This window comes from Toxorhynchites rutilus, chromosome 1, assembly GCF_029784135.1.
Source record: "Toxorhynchites rutilus septentrionalis strain SRP chromosome 1, ASM2978413v1, whole genome shotgun sequence".
In the NCBI taxonomy this organism is placed as follows: Eukaryota; Metazoa; Arthropoda; class Insecta; order Diptera; family Culicidae; genus Toxorhynchites; species Toxorhynchites rutilus.
Genome location: NC_073744.1, coordinates 43,250,311 through 43,268,011, shown reverse-complemented (window position 1 = coordinate 43,268,011; position 17,701 = coordinate 43,250,311). Strand labels below are relative to the sequence as shown.

At 39.6% G+C, this 17,701-nt stretch overlaps 2 protein-coding genes across 6 annotated transcripts in view; one reads left to right on the top strand and one right to left on the bottom strand.

Moving 5' to 3' along the window:
• The window catches only part of LOC129762780 (L-dopachrome tautomerase yellow-f), a 403,523-nt gene that overhangs the window by 47,557 nt on the left and 338,265 nt on the right, over positions 1-17,701 (bottom strand). The gene's annotated exons all lie outside the window — the stretch shown is intronic.
• LOC129762771 (uncharacterized) overlaps positions 7,339-17,701 on the top strand; it is a 32,392-nt gene continuing 22,029 nt past the window's right edge. For all 4 annotated transcript variants that reach the window (XM_055761299.1, XM_055761300.1, XM_055761296.1 and 1 more), the window contains exon 1: positions 7,339-8,162. In XM_055761299.1, coding sequence (XP_055617274.1) covers positions 7,651-8,162 — 512 coding nt within the window. In that variant the 5' untranslated portion in view covers positions 7,339-7,650. The remainder of the gene's footprint in view (positions 8,163-17,701) is intronic.

The following is a 17,701-nucleotide window of genomic DNA, read 5'->3' as shown; positions in this document are numbered from 1 at the left end:
ATTCCATTTGAATCAAAAATTAAATTAATTAAAATTTATTTTATTTGAATCAAAAATACATAGAATACATACAACATACATACATGAAAACCAACAATAATCTATAAACAAAAATGAAACAACTCCATGTTATATGGAATATATGTATGTATACATACCTAATTTTTTCGTTGCTTGAGTTATTGTTTCGCAAATATTTTTTCACTTCTGTACAAAAGTGATTTTGAATCAATCTTCAAATTTTTTTTGCCGTTATAACGAAATATTTTAGGCCGTAAATCGAAAACGTGCCTGAATTGGAGAGAGCCGTTTTAGCGAAATTCCGCTTAAAGAGCGGCCGTATAGCGAGGTATGGGTGTAGACTGAGTTGCATGAGAGTGCTGCCCGGTCAAACATCCATATTTTTTCATATGGCTGGAATTCTTCCCGGAGATGTATATTCTGAAAGAAACGCGCATGAACTAGCATCGATCAATTTATTCCAATCGGTAATAGAGGACCATGTATTCCGTCAGGATAAAGACACAAAGAATGTTGTAATTTTTGTAGTACACCCATACCTCGCTTTACGGCCGTATTTATTTTCCGAGAGCTCCCAGCTTCTTGCATGAGTTCACGAGCCGTTTCTGTGGAGATCTGTTTCTTGCAATGATGTTTTTCTTTATTTATATCTGGTAATTTTGTAATACGCTTCTAGTGGCTTGCAAGGCTGCAACATTTACACAACCCGATTGAATTTGACTCTATCAGATAAATGAACGCAATATTGTGCTAACTTCAAATCCGACCGGGTTCCAGAATAAGGGTTTATTTTATCGAAAAATAATTGGAAGAACGCATCTTAACCCGCGATTCGTTTCATAAACGCAACGAAAATGCATGACTTGACTTGGATAGCACTAACGTTCCCAGTGGAACTTTAGGCTTCTCAACGTAGGTATTACTAGCGTCATTTCTATTAGTAGTACTTATTTGAGATTTCTATGCCGAAGAACACGCCTTGAATGTATTCAGGAGTGTAAAGCTCCAGAATACGCGTGACCCCAGTGCAAGTCGAACTCGAACCTCCAACATGATAATCACCCCAATTCTGCATTTCGCCGGATTTGCATTTCGTTCGAGTTATAATTTCGTTTTCCATATTTCGAATGTTTTGCTCATTTATTTTTCGAACGGAATGCGAAAACAACTCATTCCGTTCGAGCATGACCGACAGCATGAAATTCTATCAAGTCGTTCGAAATATTTCGTATCGATCGAAATACAGAATAGGGGTGAATGTGAGGTAGATGAAACGCTAACCACTCGGCCACGGGAGCCCAAAAATACATATTTGTAGCAAATTGTGAAAAGTAAATCATTCACAATAAGGTTGAATTAAAAAAATATTGGGCAAGTGAATATAATCCAGAAGCAGGTTCTCTGGGTCTGGTAGGACTGGTAGAAGATCTGCATTATGAGCTTATACCAAGCAACTAGTCTCGATGAATTCCAACAAGTACTGCTCGCAGCTGAACGTATTAAAATCAACGATTTAAAACGCTTCAAGAGCGCTTCTAAAACTCCATCCGCCTTACTCACCAGATATTGATTATCAACTGTTAAGATTTCTGTAAGACGAAAAAATACTTCGCAATCCGCGATCATGAATGTACATGAATGGATTCTAAGACATATTACGTTCATATTGGAATTTAGAAAAAGGGCCTGGCCGGGTAAGGAAGTAAAAAGTGCCCCCAAACCAAATCACTAGCCGTATGGCAAATATTGTAAAGGATATTAAATAAGAAATTTTGGCGGTTTATTTGAACCCCTATCTGGTTTGACGTAGGATCTATAGTGAAAAACGTACTTTTCGTTAATTTCACGCCATCCTCAAAAGATCCGAGATAAAAATTTGAAAAAAATACTGAATGTGCATCTTACTACGATGTATCAAAAAAAATTATCAAAAAAAAATTTCATCAAAAATTTTAGTACTAAAAAAAATAATGAAATCTTGAAAATTTTTTTTTTGGGATTTAGAGATTCAGTACTACTCTAATTCATATTTTAATGTGTTTCTACGGCTTTTCTAGATATGTGTGATTTTTTTCAGATTTTTTTCAGTGTTGCGCGGTATCAAAAAATTTTTTTTTTATGTTTCCAAAGAGTGGTTAGGTAAGGGAGTAAAAAGTGCCCCCAAACCAAATCACTAGCTGTATGGCAAATATTGTAAAGGATGTTAAATAAGAAATTTTGGTGGTTTATTTGAACCCCTATGTGGTTTGACGTAGGATCTATAGTGAAAAACGTACTTTTTCGTTTATTTCACGCCATCCTCAATAGATCTGAGATAAAAATTTGAAAAAAATACTGAATGTACATCCTACCATGGTGTATCAAGAAAAATTATCAAAAAAAATTTCATCAAAAATTTTTGTACTAAAAAAATATTAAAATTTTGAAAATTTTTTTTTTGGATTTAGAGATTCAGTACTACTCTAATTCATATTCAAATGTACTCTTACGGCTTTTCTAGATTTATAAATATCTTCAAACTGTTTTTTTTTTCAAATATCTAATACTAAAAATAAAATGAAAAAAAATACACAGTACAAAAAAATGTTATAGATTTTCTGGCATTTCGAAATTTTGAAAAAAAAAATATAACTTTGAGACCCACTCCTGCTCAAATTTTTATTTAAATGCGTTCGTATGTGTCTTTTTTCTACATGTGGCGTAATTTTTCCTGAATTTTTAAGAGCATTGTGTGACACAAAATAATTTTCTTCATCGTCTGCATTATTATTTTTATTTTTTTGAAATCGATTATTTTATTGTATTCGTGGTTTTCAATTGAAAGATTAAAATAAAAAAACAAATCGAATTTGTGGTCTCAAAGTTATATTTTTTTTCAAAATTTCGAAATGCCAGAAAATCTATAACATTTTTTTGTACTGTGTATTTTTCTTTTTTATTATTTTATTTTTATTATTAGATATTTAAAAAAAAACAGCTTGACGATATTTATCAATCTAGAAAAGCCGTAAGAGCACATTTAAATATGAATTAGAGTAGTATTGAATCTCTAAATCCCAAAAAAAAATTTTCAAATTTTCATAATTTTTTTTTAATACTAAAATTTTTGATGAATTATTTTTTTGATAATTTTTCTTGATACACCGTGGTAAGATGCACATTCAGTATTTTTTTCAAATTTTTATCTCGGATCTATTGAGGATGGCGTGAAATGCACGAAAAAGTACGTTTGTCACTATAGATCCTACGTCAAACCACATAGGGGTTCAAATAAACCACCAAAATTTCTTATTTAATATCCTTTACTATATTTGCCATACAGCTAGTGATTTGGTTTGGGGGCACTTTTTACTCCCTTACCTAACCACTCTTTGGAAACATAAAAAAAAAATTTTTTGATACCGCGCAACACTGAAAAAAATCTGAAAAAAATCACACATATCTAGAAAAGCCGTAGAAACACATTAAAATATGAATTAGAGTAGTACTGAATCTCTAAATCCCAAAAAAAAAATTTTCAAGATTTCATTATTTTTTTTAGTACTAAAATTTTTGATGAAATTTTTTTTTGATAATTTTTTTTGATACATCGTAGTAAGATGCACATTCAGTATTTTTTTCAAATTTTTATCTCGGATCTTTTGAGGATGGCGTGAAATTAACGAAAAGTACGTTTTTCACTATAGATCCTACGTCAAACCACATAGGGGTTCAAATAAACCACCAAAATTTCTTATTTAATATCCTTTACTATATTTGCCATACAGCTAGTGATTTGGTTTGGGGGCACTTTTTACTCCCTTACCCGGCCAGGCCCTTTAATGGAAATTTTGACTTATTATTTGATTACTTGAAACCCGTTGTCCTAACCTCGACTGAACTACTATGATATTACCGCTAAAACTGATTATAATAATATAAAATCATTTTTAGACATTACTCCTCGAAAATTAATATAATTTTAAATTACATAGAATACATATTTGATACGGAGAAGTAAATTTTAATTAACAGTTTTTATTTCCAAAGTGTGTTCAATCCACCAATTCATTGTCATTATCCCTTCCCGATAACGAAGCACAAAGTTTAATGTAGTCAATACAAATAACGTTTATTCGTTTGAGTGACAATTCGGGTGTGTTGAACGATCCAAAACTAGCAATACATTACAACATTTAGACGGTTTGAACAGCACGATGATATCAACATCGGTGAGTTCAAAACATATCGTTACTAATAAGGCTATAAATTCTATTAAGAAAACATGTAATAAAAAATTGAAACAAACTTGAAATTAGATTTGAGCAAAAAATATAGGGTTCTCTTGATTTTCTTCCAAAAACTGGAGAAATGTCCACGTGGACAACAGGGGGAGGGGTATAAGGAATATCCACGCTTGTCCACGGAGGGGGAGGGGGGTGTCTAAAATCATGCTTTTTCTGTCCACGTATGTGGACAGCCCCCTTGGTAAGAACACACACGATTAATCGTAAGCATCACACGGCCCGCCCAAGCCACGCTGACGCCCCGCAGCAGTGAGAACAAGGCCTTACAGTTAAGTATTATGCATTGAAAGTAGTGAAAATCTGTCTCCAATAAAACGGTTCACAGCTTTCGAAAATATTTGCATTATTTGTCAAGATATTACTAATAGTAACTTTCTCCGTTTTTGACTCAATCTCACCCCCATGACGCATTCTCTCTCTCATCGAAGGTACTTCAATTAACCGGATGAAAATTGTCTACTAAACTGTTACAGTTTTCATCATTTTGTGATTGAAAAAAGCAAAAAAGGGATGTCATTATATCGAATATATCCGAATTTATTTTGAGTGAAATCTGAGACGATACTCCAAAACATGCGCCGGGTACCGTTAAGATAAGGGGGAAGTTAGCCATTGTAGTAGTATAGGCGAACCCATGTGTAAAAATGGGTTAATAGTGTTTGTGAGAGAAGAGCAAAGCACATGTAAATAGATCAATTCACTTATCAGACTGTGTGGCGCTTCATTGACACGAGTCTTTGAATACATTTGGAAAAAAATAACAATTCAATACTGAAGTTAAATGTATGAACGATATGTTCCGATGAACAATTGCAAATACAAATATATATAGAAGGTGCATTTGCATATGAAGTAAAATTCTGACTATACGCGAGCGTAACATGAGCAAATTTATAACACATGCGAACTCCAATTCTCTTTTGATATTAAGTTCTTCCGCATAGTAACTCGATGCTGATAATTCATTAATATTTTCCTTCGTTGGTCGTATTGTTTTCACATATTCACTTTGGAGAGCCTTAACCCTTCTCTTCGTTGGCCGAGACATTTTGATTGAATGTAATACTTTTCCGTTTAGTGTTCTTGAAAGCATAGACAGCCGTGGCAGTGTTCCGAGCTCTGCAATACAATTTTCTTACCCACTGTTAAAGTTGCTAAAACTTACATTATAGACCCATTAAACGTAAAAATAATGATTGTATTGATATCAACACAATTTTATTCTATTGATTCCCATGACATGAAACGCTATGACTCAGGAATAGCATTTTATTGAGTGGTTGTGATAGCTGTTTCGATGATGTTGTCTGGCATCAGTGTCGAAAAAATAACGATGCTTTCACCAATACAACCAAAACCATTGCCGAAGATTGAAAAATGAAAATTTAACTTTCAGAGCACTTGCTCGAGTTTTCCGACGTTTTTCATTATACAGTGCGACAGCAGATGAAAATTTAGTATCTTGTTAGTAATCGATTAGGGTTTGGTTGATATTACTTGATAGGAAGTGTGTGATCATTTTCTTCACACTGTTTCGCAAAATTATTGATTTTCGGGCGAGGGGTGAGGGAGGGAAATGAAAGAAATGAGCGCCATTGTGGCAGCCATTTGTGGCTAGCTTCCACCTTCACCTTAATAATCTCTATTTAACCCTCCTGTACTCGCGTGCAAAATCATAACACGTATACTCGCGCACGGTGTCACAGACCGACAATTGAACTTCTTTGTAATGTTGCCATTGTGTATTTTTCAGGCTTTATTGGCATTTATTTCAAGGAGAGGGTATGATTGAATGAAAAAACTCGAAAAAATATGTTTTTTTCGTCTTTATTATGTTTTAATAGTCATCTAATTCATAGAGTAATTTTTGATATTCCAACACAAATAACGAATTTCGAATTTTTCACTGTTATTAATTAAAAGTAAGCAACTGAATATGATTCATGGAAGTATGAAGAGATACAAAATAACATAAAAACGTATCAATCGATTGTGGTTTCATTTGAGTAAGAATCAAAACATAGCATAACTGAATGCTCGAAACAAACATATTTTTTCACATTTTATGCAGTTGTTGCGTGTTTTTCGGGTCTTTTATCGAAGAGAAGAATGTATAACATATTTCTAATATTCTTTGTCTTTGTTTTCTTGGTAAACTAAGAATTAATGCCTTTTTTTTAGATGAGGCATAAAAAGATGATATAAAAGGATTTCTAAGAACTTGCTTTTCTTTTTCTTGTTTCTTGTCCATTATTAAAAAAAAATTACCCGAAACTGTAACTGTTAAAAATTACCATAAGCTACCGATTAGTTTATAGTTTACTGTTTACAATTCTTCCACAAGTGAAATTCTTTCACAAGTGTGTATATGTATGACCATTATATTCAGCGAATACCTATATGAAAGTCAAACATATATTTTGCTTTTGAACGTATGAATCTAACGACGAATATATCGACGAATAGTTAATATATGGATCCGTTCAATCCAGTTACAAAAGGGACTGAAATCAAATAAGAATAGTCCTGTAATGATCTTATGCATTATATTCAACAAATATTCCACGCTACTAACATTATTCTATTTATTTCATTCAACAAATTCTAGAATATGAAAAAGGCACTTGTCCAAAAAAGTTACTCCTATACTCGCGACGGTGTGTCAGACCGAAAGTGTTGAAGAAGTGGCACACGTCCCCTTTGTACCAACACATGCGATACGCTAAACGATGACGAACGACGAATAACGAAGCTAGAGAGAATCGCAAAGTCGTAGTGTTGATATTTTCTGAGAAATGAACGAATTATTGATTCCTTGGTCTGACAGACCAATGCGCGAGTATAGGAGTGTTAATACTCCGACACATAATCCAATTTATTTCATCAATACATATTTTTGTAATAACCTTGACCATCATTTGTAAACAATGCATTCAAACAAAAATCTTGGTTCGGCAAATTATCAAGCCAGTATCGTTTGCTTTGTTATGACAGAACAACGTTGAATGACATCTGGCGCTACCAACCGTTTCACACACGGACGAGAAAGTAAAAAGAGTAGACCAAAAGAGTTTTTATGTGTGCTGGGTTCTTGCAAGAGTCGACAGCGATCGGGAAGAAAACTTTTTTTTTTGCAATCTACGCCTAGCTAGTTTGATGTGTGTATTTTTGGAAACGGATCGTAACTGGCCCGTTCGGAAGCGGATCTAATAATCGAATAAATACGTGGTACATTCCGCAAACGTGCCGAAGCACGGGGAAAGCGGCGGAAAAGTTCACGGCGACGACGACGACGAAGATACAGTGTGGTCAGCGCAAAGAGGAGGTGCGGTACAATTGAAAAATGTCTTCTGTCCTGCAACAAGAGCCCTCGGCAGCGGCGTTGAGTACACCGGTGCAACCCGAGCAGACAAACGGGCATTCTGGAAGTTGTGTTCAACAACAAAAACAAAACAATGAAAAGGATGTTCATTATTGGCAGCGATCGCTAGAGGTGCTATCGCAGAAAGTAATTGTTGGCTATACAGCTAATGCGAACAATAAGAAGAAGCCAACTCTATTGAAACAAGAGGAGAGCGAACAACATTCTTGCGGTAACCAAGATTCGGTACCTGCTAATACTTCCGTGGCTAAGAGCGTTCCAAGCGATGGCGAAAATGCGGCTCGCGACTACGGTGACAAGTTGGAGGATACCGAACAACACGACAGCAATTTATTTCTGTTGAATTGTTGTTGTGAAGCTTGCCTTAACCATCGGGAAACTATTATACAGCTTTTTGTAGAAGATTTTGAGTATAATACATTATGGGAGCGGTTGCAACTATTAATCAAGAAATTTTACGATTTTATACCAGAGTAAGTGATGATTGTATTGATTCTTTTTGTTGTTCAGAAACTAGGTTTGATTACGCTGAAGCTGTCGTATTGGCATGTATACAAAGCATTTCAGCTCTAAGATTTTTTTTTGTCATAAATGTGTACGAAGTTATGATTTTAAAAATCGGTTTTACAGCGAATGACCCAAAGCGACGAAGTTTATTTTTGATTTTTACTCTGTTTCCGCGGGAAACTGAAGGAATCCTTCAAAAGTGAATCATTGTATTCATTGGATCAATTTAAGGATTCCTAAGGCTGTTTCTGTTGTACATCATATAACGAAGCGAATATTCTTCGAATTGGCTGATCTCTAAGGCTAGAAGTTAATGAATTTTGAAGTCTACCACGTTGAGGCGATCCATAGGGGTGATGTTGAGCTTTCCGTTAGAAAAACTCAGATCAGTGGGACTGACAGTTGCAAAATAAGGAAATATAAAAAAATGGTTTGTTTTCGGACGAAATGTGACAACATTTCTAGTCAAATTTCTGACTATTTTCATTCTATAAATATCTTTGGGTGCGGAACCGACGCTTATATTGTGCAAATGCTCTCTACGCGGGTTGAATGCAAAGCGTCGATTTCATCAAAATTGGAGAAGTACTGGTCAACCAGGCCATGTTGCATCGATCGAAAAAGCTAATAATCGGACATAGCGATCCCATTTCAGCGTTTCCAAGTATGTTTTGACCGATTTCGCGACATGCGGCCGAGCATTGTCGTGCTGCAAAATAACTTGATCGTGTCTTTGTTCGTATTGTGGCCGTTTTTCCTTCAGTGCACGGCTCAAACGCATCAATTGTCGGTAGAGGTCCCCCGTAATGGTTTCATTGGGTTTTAGCAGCACATTGTACACCACACCTAGCTGGTCCCACCAAATAGACAGCATAACCTTCTGGCTGTGAATATTCCGTGCGGCCGTTGATGTTTATGCATGGCCGTGGTATCCGTACGGTGCCCGACGTTTAGGATTATCGTAATGGACTTATTTTTCATCGCCAGTAACGATTCGATGCAAAAAACCATTTCTTTTATGCCGTTGAAGCAGTTGTTCGCACTAGAAAAACGGCGTTCGACGTCTCGTGGCTTCAGTTCATACGGCACCCAGAGTCTCACCTTTCGGATCATTCCCATTGTTTTTAAACAATCGGATATGGTTTGCTGAGCTACTCCAAGTGTATCTTCAAGTTCTTGTTGCGTTTGTGATGGTTCTTGATTGAGTAAAGCCTCCAATTCTTCATCTTCAAACTTTTTTGGCGGTCCGGAACGTTCTTCGTCTTCAAACATCCACCAGTCACCAGTCACCATAAACATCCACCAAAATGCGATGACTTTCCGCAGATTTTTTCTTCATAATGAGATAATGAAGTAACACTCCCCGCAAAAACACTTAGTCCAGATTTTTGAACCATGATTCGAGGCTAACCTTAGGGATAATCGAGTGAATCCACCGGCCTATTTCATCTTCGTTAGCGATGGTATTTTCACGGACTAAAGAATCAATTTTTTTCGAAAACGATTTGACGCTGATAAATATCGATTTCAATCGCACCTACTTTTGCTAATTAATCAGCCCTTTCATTAGCCGGAATTGAGCAATATGAAGGGACCCAGATAGAGGTAATGACATAACAGCGTCTGGATAAATCACTCAAAATTTCTCATATCTTCTCGAAGAAGTACGACGAGTGCTTTTCCGGCCTCACTGAACGGATAGCTTCGTCAGAGCTAAGACTATCCATTATAATGTAATAGACGTAAGGCGACGCTATCCAGCGCCCAGTGTATCACTGCTAATTCAGCAATACACACTGAGCAAGGATATAGAAGACTAAAAAAATCGTTGAACATTCCAAATCCTGTGGACTCTTTCATAGAGGACCCATCAGTAAAGTACATATTATCACAATTGACACGCCCATACTTTCAATTGAAGATCGTAGGAACGATCCCCGATCGAAGATAATCTGGAATTTCATGGATTTTTCCCTTTATGTACAGATCAAAATGTACAGAGGAATTGATGTAGTCAGGAAAACAAACACTGTTGGGAATATACGAAGAAGAAACAACCTGCATGGAGATGAATTCATAATATGAGCTTATGAATCCAGAATGAAAATTTAGCTTGATCAGCTGCTCAAAATTATCGATCACCAATGGGCTCATAACCTTACACTGGATGAGGAACCGTAGAGATAATAAATTGAAACGATCTGGGAGTACGCCTGCCAAAACCTCGAGACTCATACCTGAAAGATATAGCATGAGTGATCGGTTTACCCTAAATTTGAAGCTATGGTTTTGCTGGTTTATGCTTCCTGGAAAAAACACTCTATTTTCTACGTGAAAAATTCGACCTCTAGCCCAATGGGCCAACTTGAAAAATAGTTCAAAGTATCTTGTAAGGGTTCCTGCAGGTCGGATCCGTTTGATTCTCCTCCATCATTTGCAAGTTGTCTTGGGCTGCGATTTTGTGTGTGTACATAGAAGTTGTACAAAAGGTGGCTTAAACATGAGCCCTGGGGGAGTCCCATGTAGGAGACCCGACTTATTTTTATGAGAAAAGTCCAAATGATTCTCATAAAGCAAGTTATATAACATGTTATTCAATTGAGGCAGTAGACCCTTAGAGTGTAATTTGTCTCACAAAACCAATAATGAAACAGAAACAAAGATCCTCCCAAGAATGGGCTTCAGCATTTTTCGGTGTAAGCAACGCAAGACAATCATTTGTCCTCATGCCCTTGCGAACCCATATTGGGTATCTGAGAGTAGACCATTTGTTCGTACGAAAAAAAGCGAACACCCTCTTTAAGCGATTGCTAAAGCTGAAATATTTATTCTTTTAGTTATATATAATCAATATACATTATTATTTCTTACAATTCAGTGTAGGCTTCAATGTTAACTTCTGTTCTCACGGTAACTAGTGAAATTACAATCTGTGAATTCAAACAGTTCAATTGTAGATTCTGGTAACTATGCGGGATAAATTTGTACCTATAAATTTAAGTCAGTTTAAGTCAGTTGTTTAGATATAAATTCATTTAACTAGAATATTCTTACTTTCATAATTTACTAATAATGGTTTCTAATTTTCTAATACTTCCTAGCTTTTATAGATAAATAATTATAATTTCCAAAGCTCACAATGTTCACGATTCTTTCTTTTGTCTTTATGATTTTTGTTTATGTTTACTTTTGACCACCTTCTTCTACTTCTTTATTTTCTGTCATCTTCTACCTTCAACTTTCCTGTCACCTACATGGTCTACTCTTTGGCAGGCCATGTGGTTTCTAGCAGTCGTCAGGGAGCCCAGCAATTCCGGGACTCGCGGCAACATCCCGGCCCCCGTAAGACAGTGTGTCTGACGCTGTTTTACCTGAACACTCCACGTCCAAAATGGCCAGCTTAGAAACTGGTCTTCTCAGCAACCCTGTTGTCGTTTGAACAGTAGCTTGTCTCACTCGACCATATGGGGCTGTCCGAATCTCAATTACACGTCCGCGTAGCCAACTATTTCTTTTGCCTTCATCTGCAATTAGCACCAACTGCCCTATTTCCACCGGTCTAGTATCGGTAAACCACTTTGTGCGGCGACTTATAGTTGGAAGATACTCCTTAAGCCACCGGTGCCAGAACAGGTCTAATTGATGGCGAATCTGATTCCAGCTGTTTAGGATAGCTTCTCGTTGATTTATGGGACTCGCAGTTGGCTGCTTGATCCCATTCGAACTACCGAGCAGGAAGTGGTTGGGCGTCAAAGCTTCCTGTGCTTCCGTCTCCAACGGAAGGTAGGTTAATGGTCTAGAGTTGACGATGCTCTCCGCTTCGGCTAACAATGTCGAGAATCCCTCATCATCGAGCTTCTTCCCCGTATCAATACTATTGATCGCGGTTTTGATGGACCTAACCATCCTCTCCCATACTCCGCCCATATGGGGCGCTGAGGGAGGATTGAAGAACCAACGGGTATTGGCGTTAGTAAACGTCTCTGCTAGGCCGCTATTGACTTGCTGTCTAAGTACCCTCTCGGCGCCTTGGAAGTTGGTACCGTTATCAGTGTAAACCTCCAAAGGCGCTCCACGACGGTCGACGAATCGACGAAAACACATAATACAGCTCTGCGTATTTAAGTTAAATGCTACTTCAAGATGAACAGCTCTTATAGTGAGGCACGTGAATAGTGCCACCCAACGCTTCAAGTTGCTTCGCCCGATCTTCACCATCACTGGACCAAAGAAATCCACGCCAACATACGAAAAAGGCCGTTCGAATGAAGCTAGTCTAGCAGCCGGCAAAGGAGCCATTTTAGGTGTAGAAGGTTGTGACTTGTAAATCTTACACCACTGACACGATCTTCTCGCCCTGCGTACAACAGCCCTGAGATTAGGGATATAAAACTTTTGTCTTACCTCGTTCACAACTGTTTCATAATTCGCATGATGAAGTATCCGATGATAATGGTCCAGAAGGAGAGCAGTTAAACGATGGGACTTGGGCAGTATTATCGGAAATTTCACGTTAAATTCGACGTTGGATGCTGCGCCAATCCTCCCGTTCTGCCTTAGAATTCCATATTCATCGATGTACGGAGACAACTTGTAGATCGCCGAGGATTTATCTACTTCGCTTCTCCCATTCTTTAACTGAGAGATTTCATCTGGATACGACTCTTCCTGGCAGAGTCGCCAGAGAATGCTTTCTGCTTTCCCGATCTCTACTGAATTTAAAGGAGTCAGGTCTCGGTGCTGTTTAGTCAAACGTGCGTTGCTGATGAATCGCTGCGTGTAGGCGATCGCTCTAAGGAGGCGTACCCATCGGGAGAATCGATCGAATTTCACTGTTGATTCAAATGCAGTAACGTCATGCATAAAACAGGATCGAAGTTCCTCTTCCGTAGAAGTGTTCTGTTGCTTGCTTTGGACCGGCCATTGAAATTCGGGACAATAAAGAAAACTCGGACCCTGGAACCAATTCCCTTTTGGCGATAAGCATGGACCGTGGCCCCACTTGGTGGCTTCGTCAGCAGTGTTAATTTTGGAGGGAACCCATCTCCATTCCCTAGTTTCTGTTAACGAGAGAATTTCTCCAATGCGACATGATTCAAATTGGCGGTATCTGCGAGCGTCTGACCGTATCCAGGCAAGAACCGTACTGGAATCAGACCAGAAAACCCTTTTCTCGATACAGTATGTATGATTCTCACTGACGAACGAAGCCAACCTAGCACCAAGCACGGCTGCTTGCAATTCCAGACGCGGTATAGATAGCGGTTTGAGGGGTGCAACTTTCGTCTTCGCCGAAACTAGATTGCAGATGACGGTTCCGTCTACCAGAATAAAACGGAAGTATGCAGCGGCGCAATAAGCGTCTTCGCTCGCGTCCACCAGAATGTGTAGCTGCACAGAAACTAATGATGTGGAGGATTCTTGCCCAACGTAACAGCGTGGAATATGAACGTGGTCAACCTGACCCAATATAGCTATCCACCTCGTCCAACGATTGAACTCCTCATCCTTAATTTTCTCATCCCAATCAATTCCAGAGCGCCATATGGATTGGATCAGGATCTTACCATGCACCGTATATATAGCCAATAGTCCAAGAGGGTCGAACAAGGACATGACACATCGTAGGACTTGGCGTTTTGTTGGCCTTCGACCCTCATTGATGATGGCGGCAATATCCGCCCGCATTTGCGTTGAAAATCCTAAAACATCCTCGCTTGCCAACCACAACATCCCTAGAACTCTTTCTGCTCCGTCACTTTTCTCCAGATTCAGATCTTTTGTTTTTGTCACAAATGTTTCTCCCAGATGGCCAGTACGTCCGCTGAGTTAGAACACCAACCGCGTATTTCGAATCCACCCTTCGCATGGATCAACTTCACCTCAGCCGCTACTCGCTGTGCCTCTTCTACGGTGTCGAAACTATCCAAGAAATCATCCACATAGTGATTCCTGACTATGGCCTCTGTTGCCTTGGGATATTGTACAGCAAATTCCTCGGCATTAGCATTCTTGACGAACTGCGCAATACATGGAGAACAGCTGGCACCGAAAATAGCAACGTCCATGACGAACGTTTCGGGATTCTGACTCGGATCTTCTCGCCAAAGGAAGCACAATGCATAACGATCTGCACACCGTATGAGAATCTGGTGAAACATTTCGCGAATGTCACCACTCACTGCCACAGGTTTTTCTCGGAATTTAAATAGCACTCCTGGTAAAGACGACAGCAAATCGGGCCCCTTCAGCAGTACAGTGTTGAGAGAAACCCCATCCACTTTGGCCGCCGCATCCCAAATCAATCTGATCTTACCAGGCTTCTTGGGGTTGGTAACGACTCCGAGCGGCAAATGCCATATTCTTCGTGGATCGACACCCGAAAGTTCTTCATCTGAAACGCGATGAGCATATCCCTTCGCCTGGTAGTCTTGAATCTGCTGGTGAATGTTCTCTTTCAATAGAGGTTCTCGGTTCATTCTTCGCTCCAGACATTCCAAGCGTCGAAGGGCCATGTGATAACTTTCTGGGAATTCAAACTGGTCGTATCTCCAAAGGAGTCCAGTCTCGAATTTGTCTCCCAGCCGCACTGTTGTATCAGCTAAAATCTTCTTTGCTCGAGTATCCTCCGCTGACGCCAGGTTGATTACTGATTTAATTCCAGCATCTTCCTGCTCGAAATATCGTTTCACCATCTCTTGAAGAAGTTTTTCAGGGCTGACTTGAACAATGTGACAGCTCACTCCAACAGATTTCGCTTCACCTGATCCTCCGTAGATGCACCATCCGAGGCGAGTTTTCGTAGCTATTGGTGCTCCTTTCCTTCCCTCTCTGCATTTTAGTGGTATTGACAAATTCAACTGGTCCAACCCGATGAGCACTCGGGGTATAGCGTCATCGTAACCAGCAATCGGCAGACCTTTTAAATGTGGATATTGTAGTGACAACTGTTGCGGTTTTAATGATTGTACCGGAAGTTTCAGCTCGGACACTGTTCTGGCTGACTGAACTCGGAAGAATTTTCCACCGGCTGCTCCCGAGATTTTGAATGTTATTTCTTGGGAGTCAGCTTCGCAACGGGTTACATTACTTGTCCAGTTAAGGTATAACGCTCCTGATGGACCGGACTCTCCTAATTGTTCTGCAATTGATTTTTCCACCAAGGTTAAAGAGGAACCGTCGTCTAAGAAGGCGTATGTGTTAACACATCCGTTCTTTCCTTGCAAGGTTACAGGAATAATTCGGAAAAGCATTTTGGATTTTTGTTCTCGATGTGAATGATTTTCAGCTGTTGTTGTGGGCTTTTGCGTATTTTCCACTTTAGTATGCAGCAGTGGGTGGTGCTTGAATTCGCACCCGTCGATTCCACACTTTGTTGAAAATCTGCAACGATTTCTCCCGTGTTGGTTGAGACAGGTTCGACACAATTTAAAACTGTGTACACTACGCCAACGATTCTCTACGCTCATATCTGAAAACTGCTTGCACTCCTTCACTCGATGTCCTGGTTTACAGCAGATTAAACAATTCCGTACTGTAGTTTCAGAGTTCGCACCGTCACTCGTTTCAAACTGTTCCTCGTCATTCGCGCTGTGTGTATAGAGTTGCCCTTTCTCTTTCGGCTTTTCTTTATTCCTGATCGGCCGACGTACATTGGAGCACCCCACGTACTTAGTAACTTGACTCGCTGCAGAAACCATATGCGACATGTAAGTGGCGAACGTCTGCAGTGTAACATTGGGCACAGTTTGTTTGTGCATTGCCCACTGGAGCTTCAGCTGAGATGGCAGCTTGTCTTCAAGTTCTTGTAGCAGCGAGGGATTGTTGAGGTGTGCGGTTTCCGATGCCGCTTGAAGATGGTCACAGAGTCCCTGCAGTTCCAACCCGAATTCTATTAACGTTTCTAGGTTGTCCATCTTCGGCGCTGGCGTAGAGCGTACTCTATTCAACAGAGTGTCTATAAGCAATCCAGGTCGCCCATAAAGCATCCGAAGTGTTTCTATCACTCGTGGCACGGATGCAGGCAAGAGTAGCCGACTGCGTACAGATTCTCGAGCGTGACCTTTCAAACATCGTTGTAGCCGGATGAGGTTCTCGGCATTACTAAAGTTACAACATTCCGTGGTGATGTTATACTGACTGATGAATACAGGCCAGTCTTCTGGGTTCCCGTCAAAATCTGGAAGATCGCGTGACATTACACGACGGGCTGCAATTTGCATCGACGAAGGTCCAGAATCAACGTAAGTCATTTCATTTGCTCTGCTCGTTACAGGGTATATTGGAGGACCCGCGGTTTGCGTGTGCCTTGGCGGAGGAACTTGCACTGGAGCTCGGTTTTCATGCACCATTGGTTGTGTTAAATGTACCGTTGGTAGGGAATTTTGTCCTAGGACATTAATTGGGGTGGAAACTTGGACATCATAGCGAGGTTGAGGAGCATTATCGACGACACCTCTGAAGGAGCATACTCGAATGGCAATGGTGGAATATCAATACTAATATCATCCGATAAAGCGTTGACTAGTAACGTAGGATTCACCGTATGTTCGGTGGGTGGAATGCAAGAAGGGAGTTCTGAAGGCGGTATATTTTTATTGTCGGAAGGTAATTTTGATACTGGAGGTCGAAAATTCATTGGATTGCTCAGTGCGTCTGACTGTGGAGGTATCCTACTGGGATTTATCGCTGATGGAGTTTCGTTGCTACTCTCGCCTTGTAGTAAAGTTTCCGGATTTGGTGCCTTTCCTGCCGCATCATTTGGTGTACTGGCTTTTGGTCCCTTCGATCCGTCATCTTTCATCCACTGCCTAACTTTCTCGTGGCTATTCTGGCATCGGCTTCTGTTGCTCCTTACACTCCTACCTTCGTCAGTTTCCTGTGTCTCCAGCAAAGCGAACTTTTCCTGAACAAACGTTCTCTCCATTTTCTCCTCTTCTAAGATTTGCTTTTGCTCCTGTTCGAGTCGTTTCTTCTCTAGAGCTTTTTCTTGCTCAAACCGCTTGCGACGAATCTGCTGTTCTTCCAGCAATCGTTGCTGCTCCAGTGCTTTACGGACAGACGATCTGGAGGAGCGACTGCTGACGCTCACTGGTAAACAATTGTTACACACCCAATGTCGACGTTCAACAGATTGTGTTACACCCACGCAGCTGAAGTGGTACCAATATTTACACTGTTCGCATTCGACCATGTCATCGACACTATCAGGACGTTTGCAGGCCTGGCAATTGCCTTCTCGAACAGGACAGGTATTGTCGAGGGCGGATGTTCCGGCGTTGGTGTTAGCCATCGTACCGTGAATTCTTTAGTTTGTTCGTACGAAAAAAAGCGAACACCCTCTTTAAGCGATTGCTAAAGCTGAAATATTTATTCTTTTAGTTATATATAATCAATATACATTTTTATATCTTACAATTCAGTGTAGGTTTCAATGTTAACTTCTGTTCTCACGGTAACTAGTGAAATTACAATCTGTGAATTCAAACAGTTCAATTGTAGATTC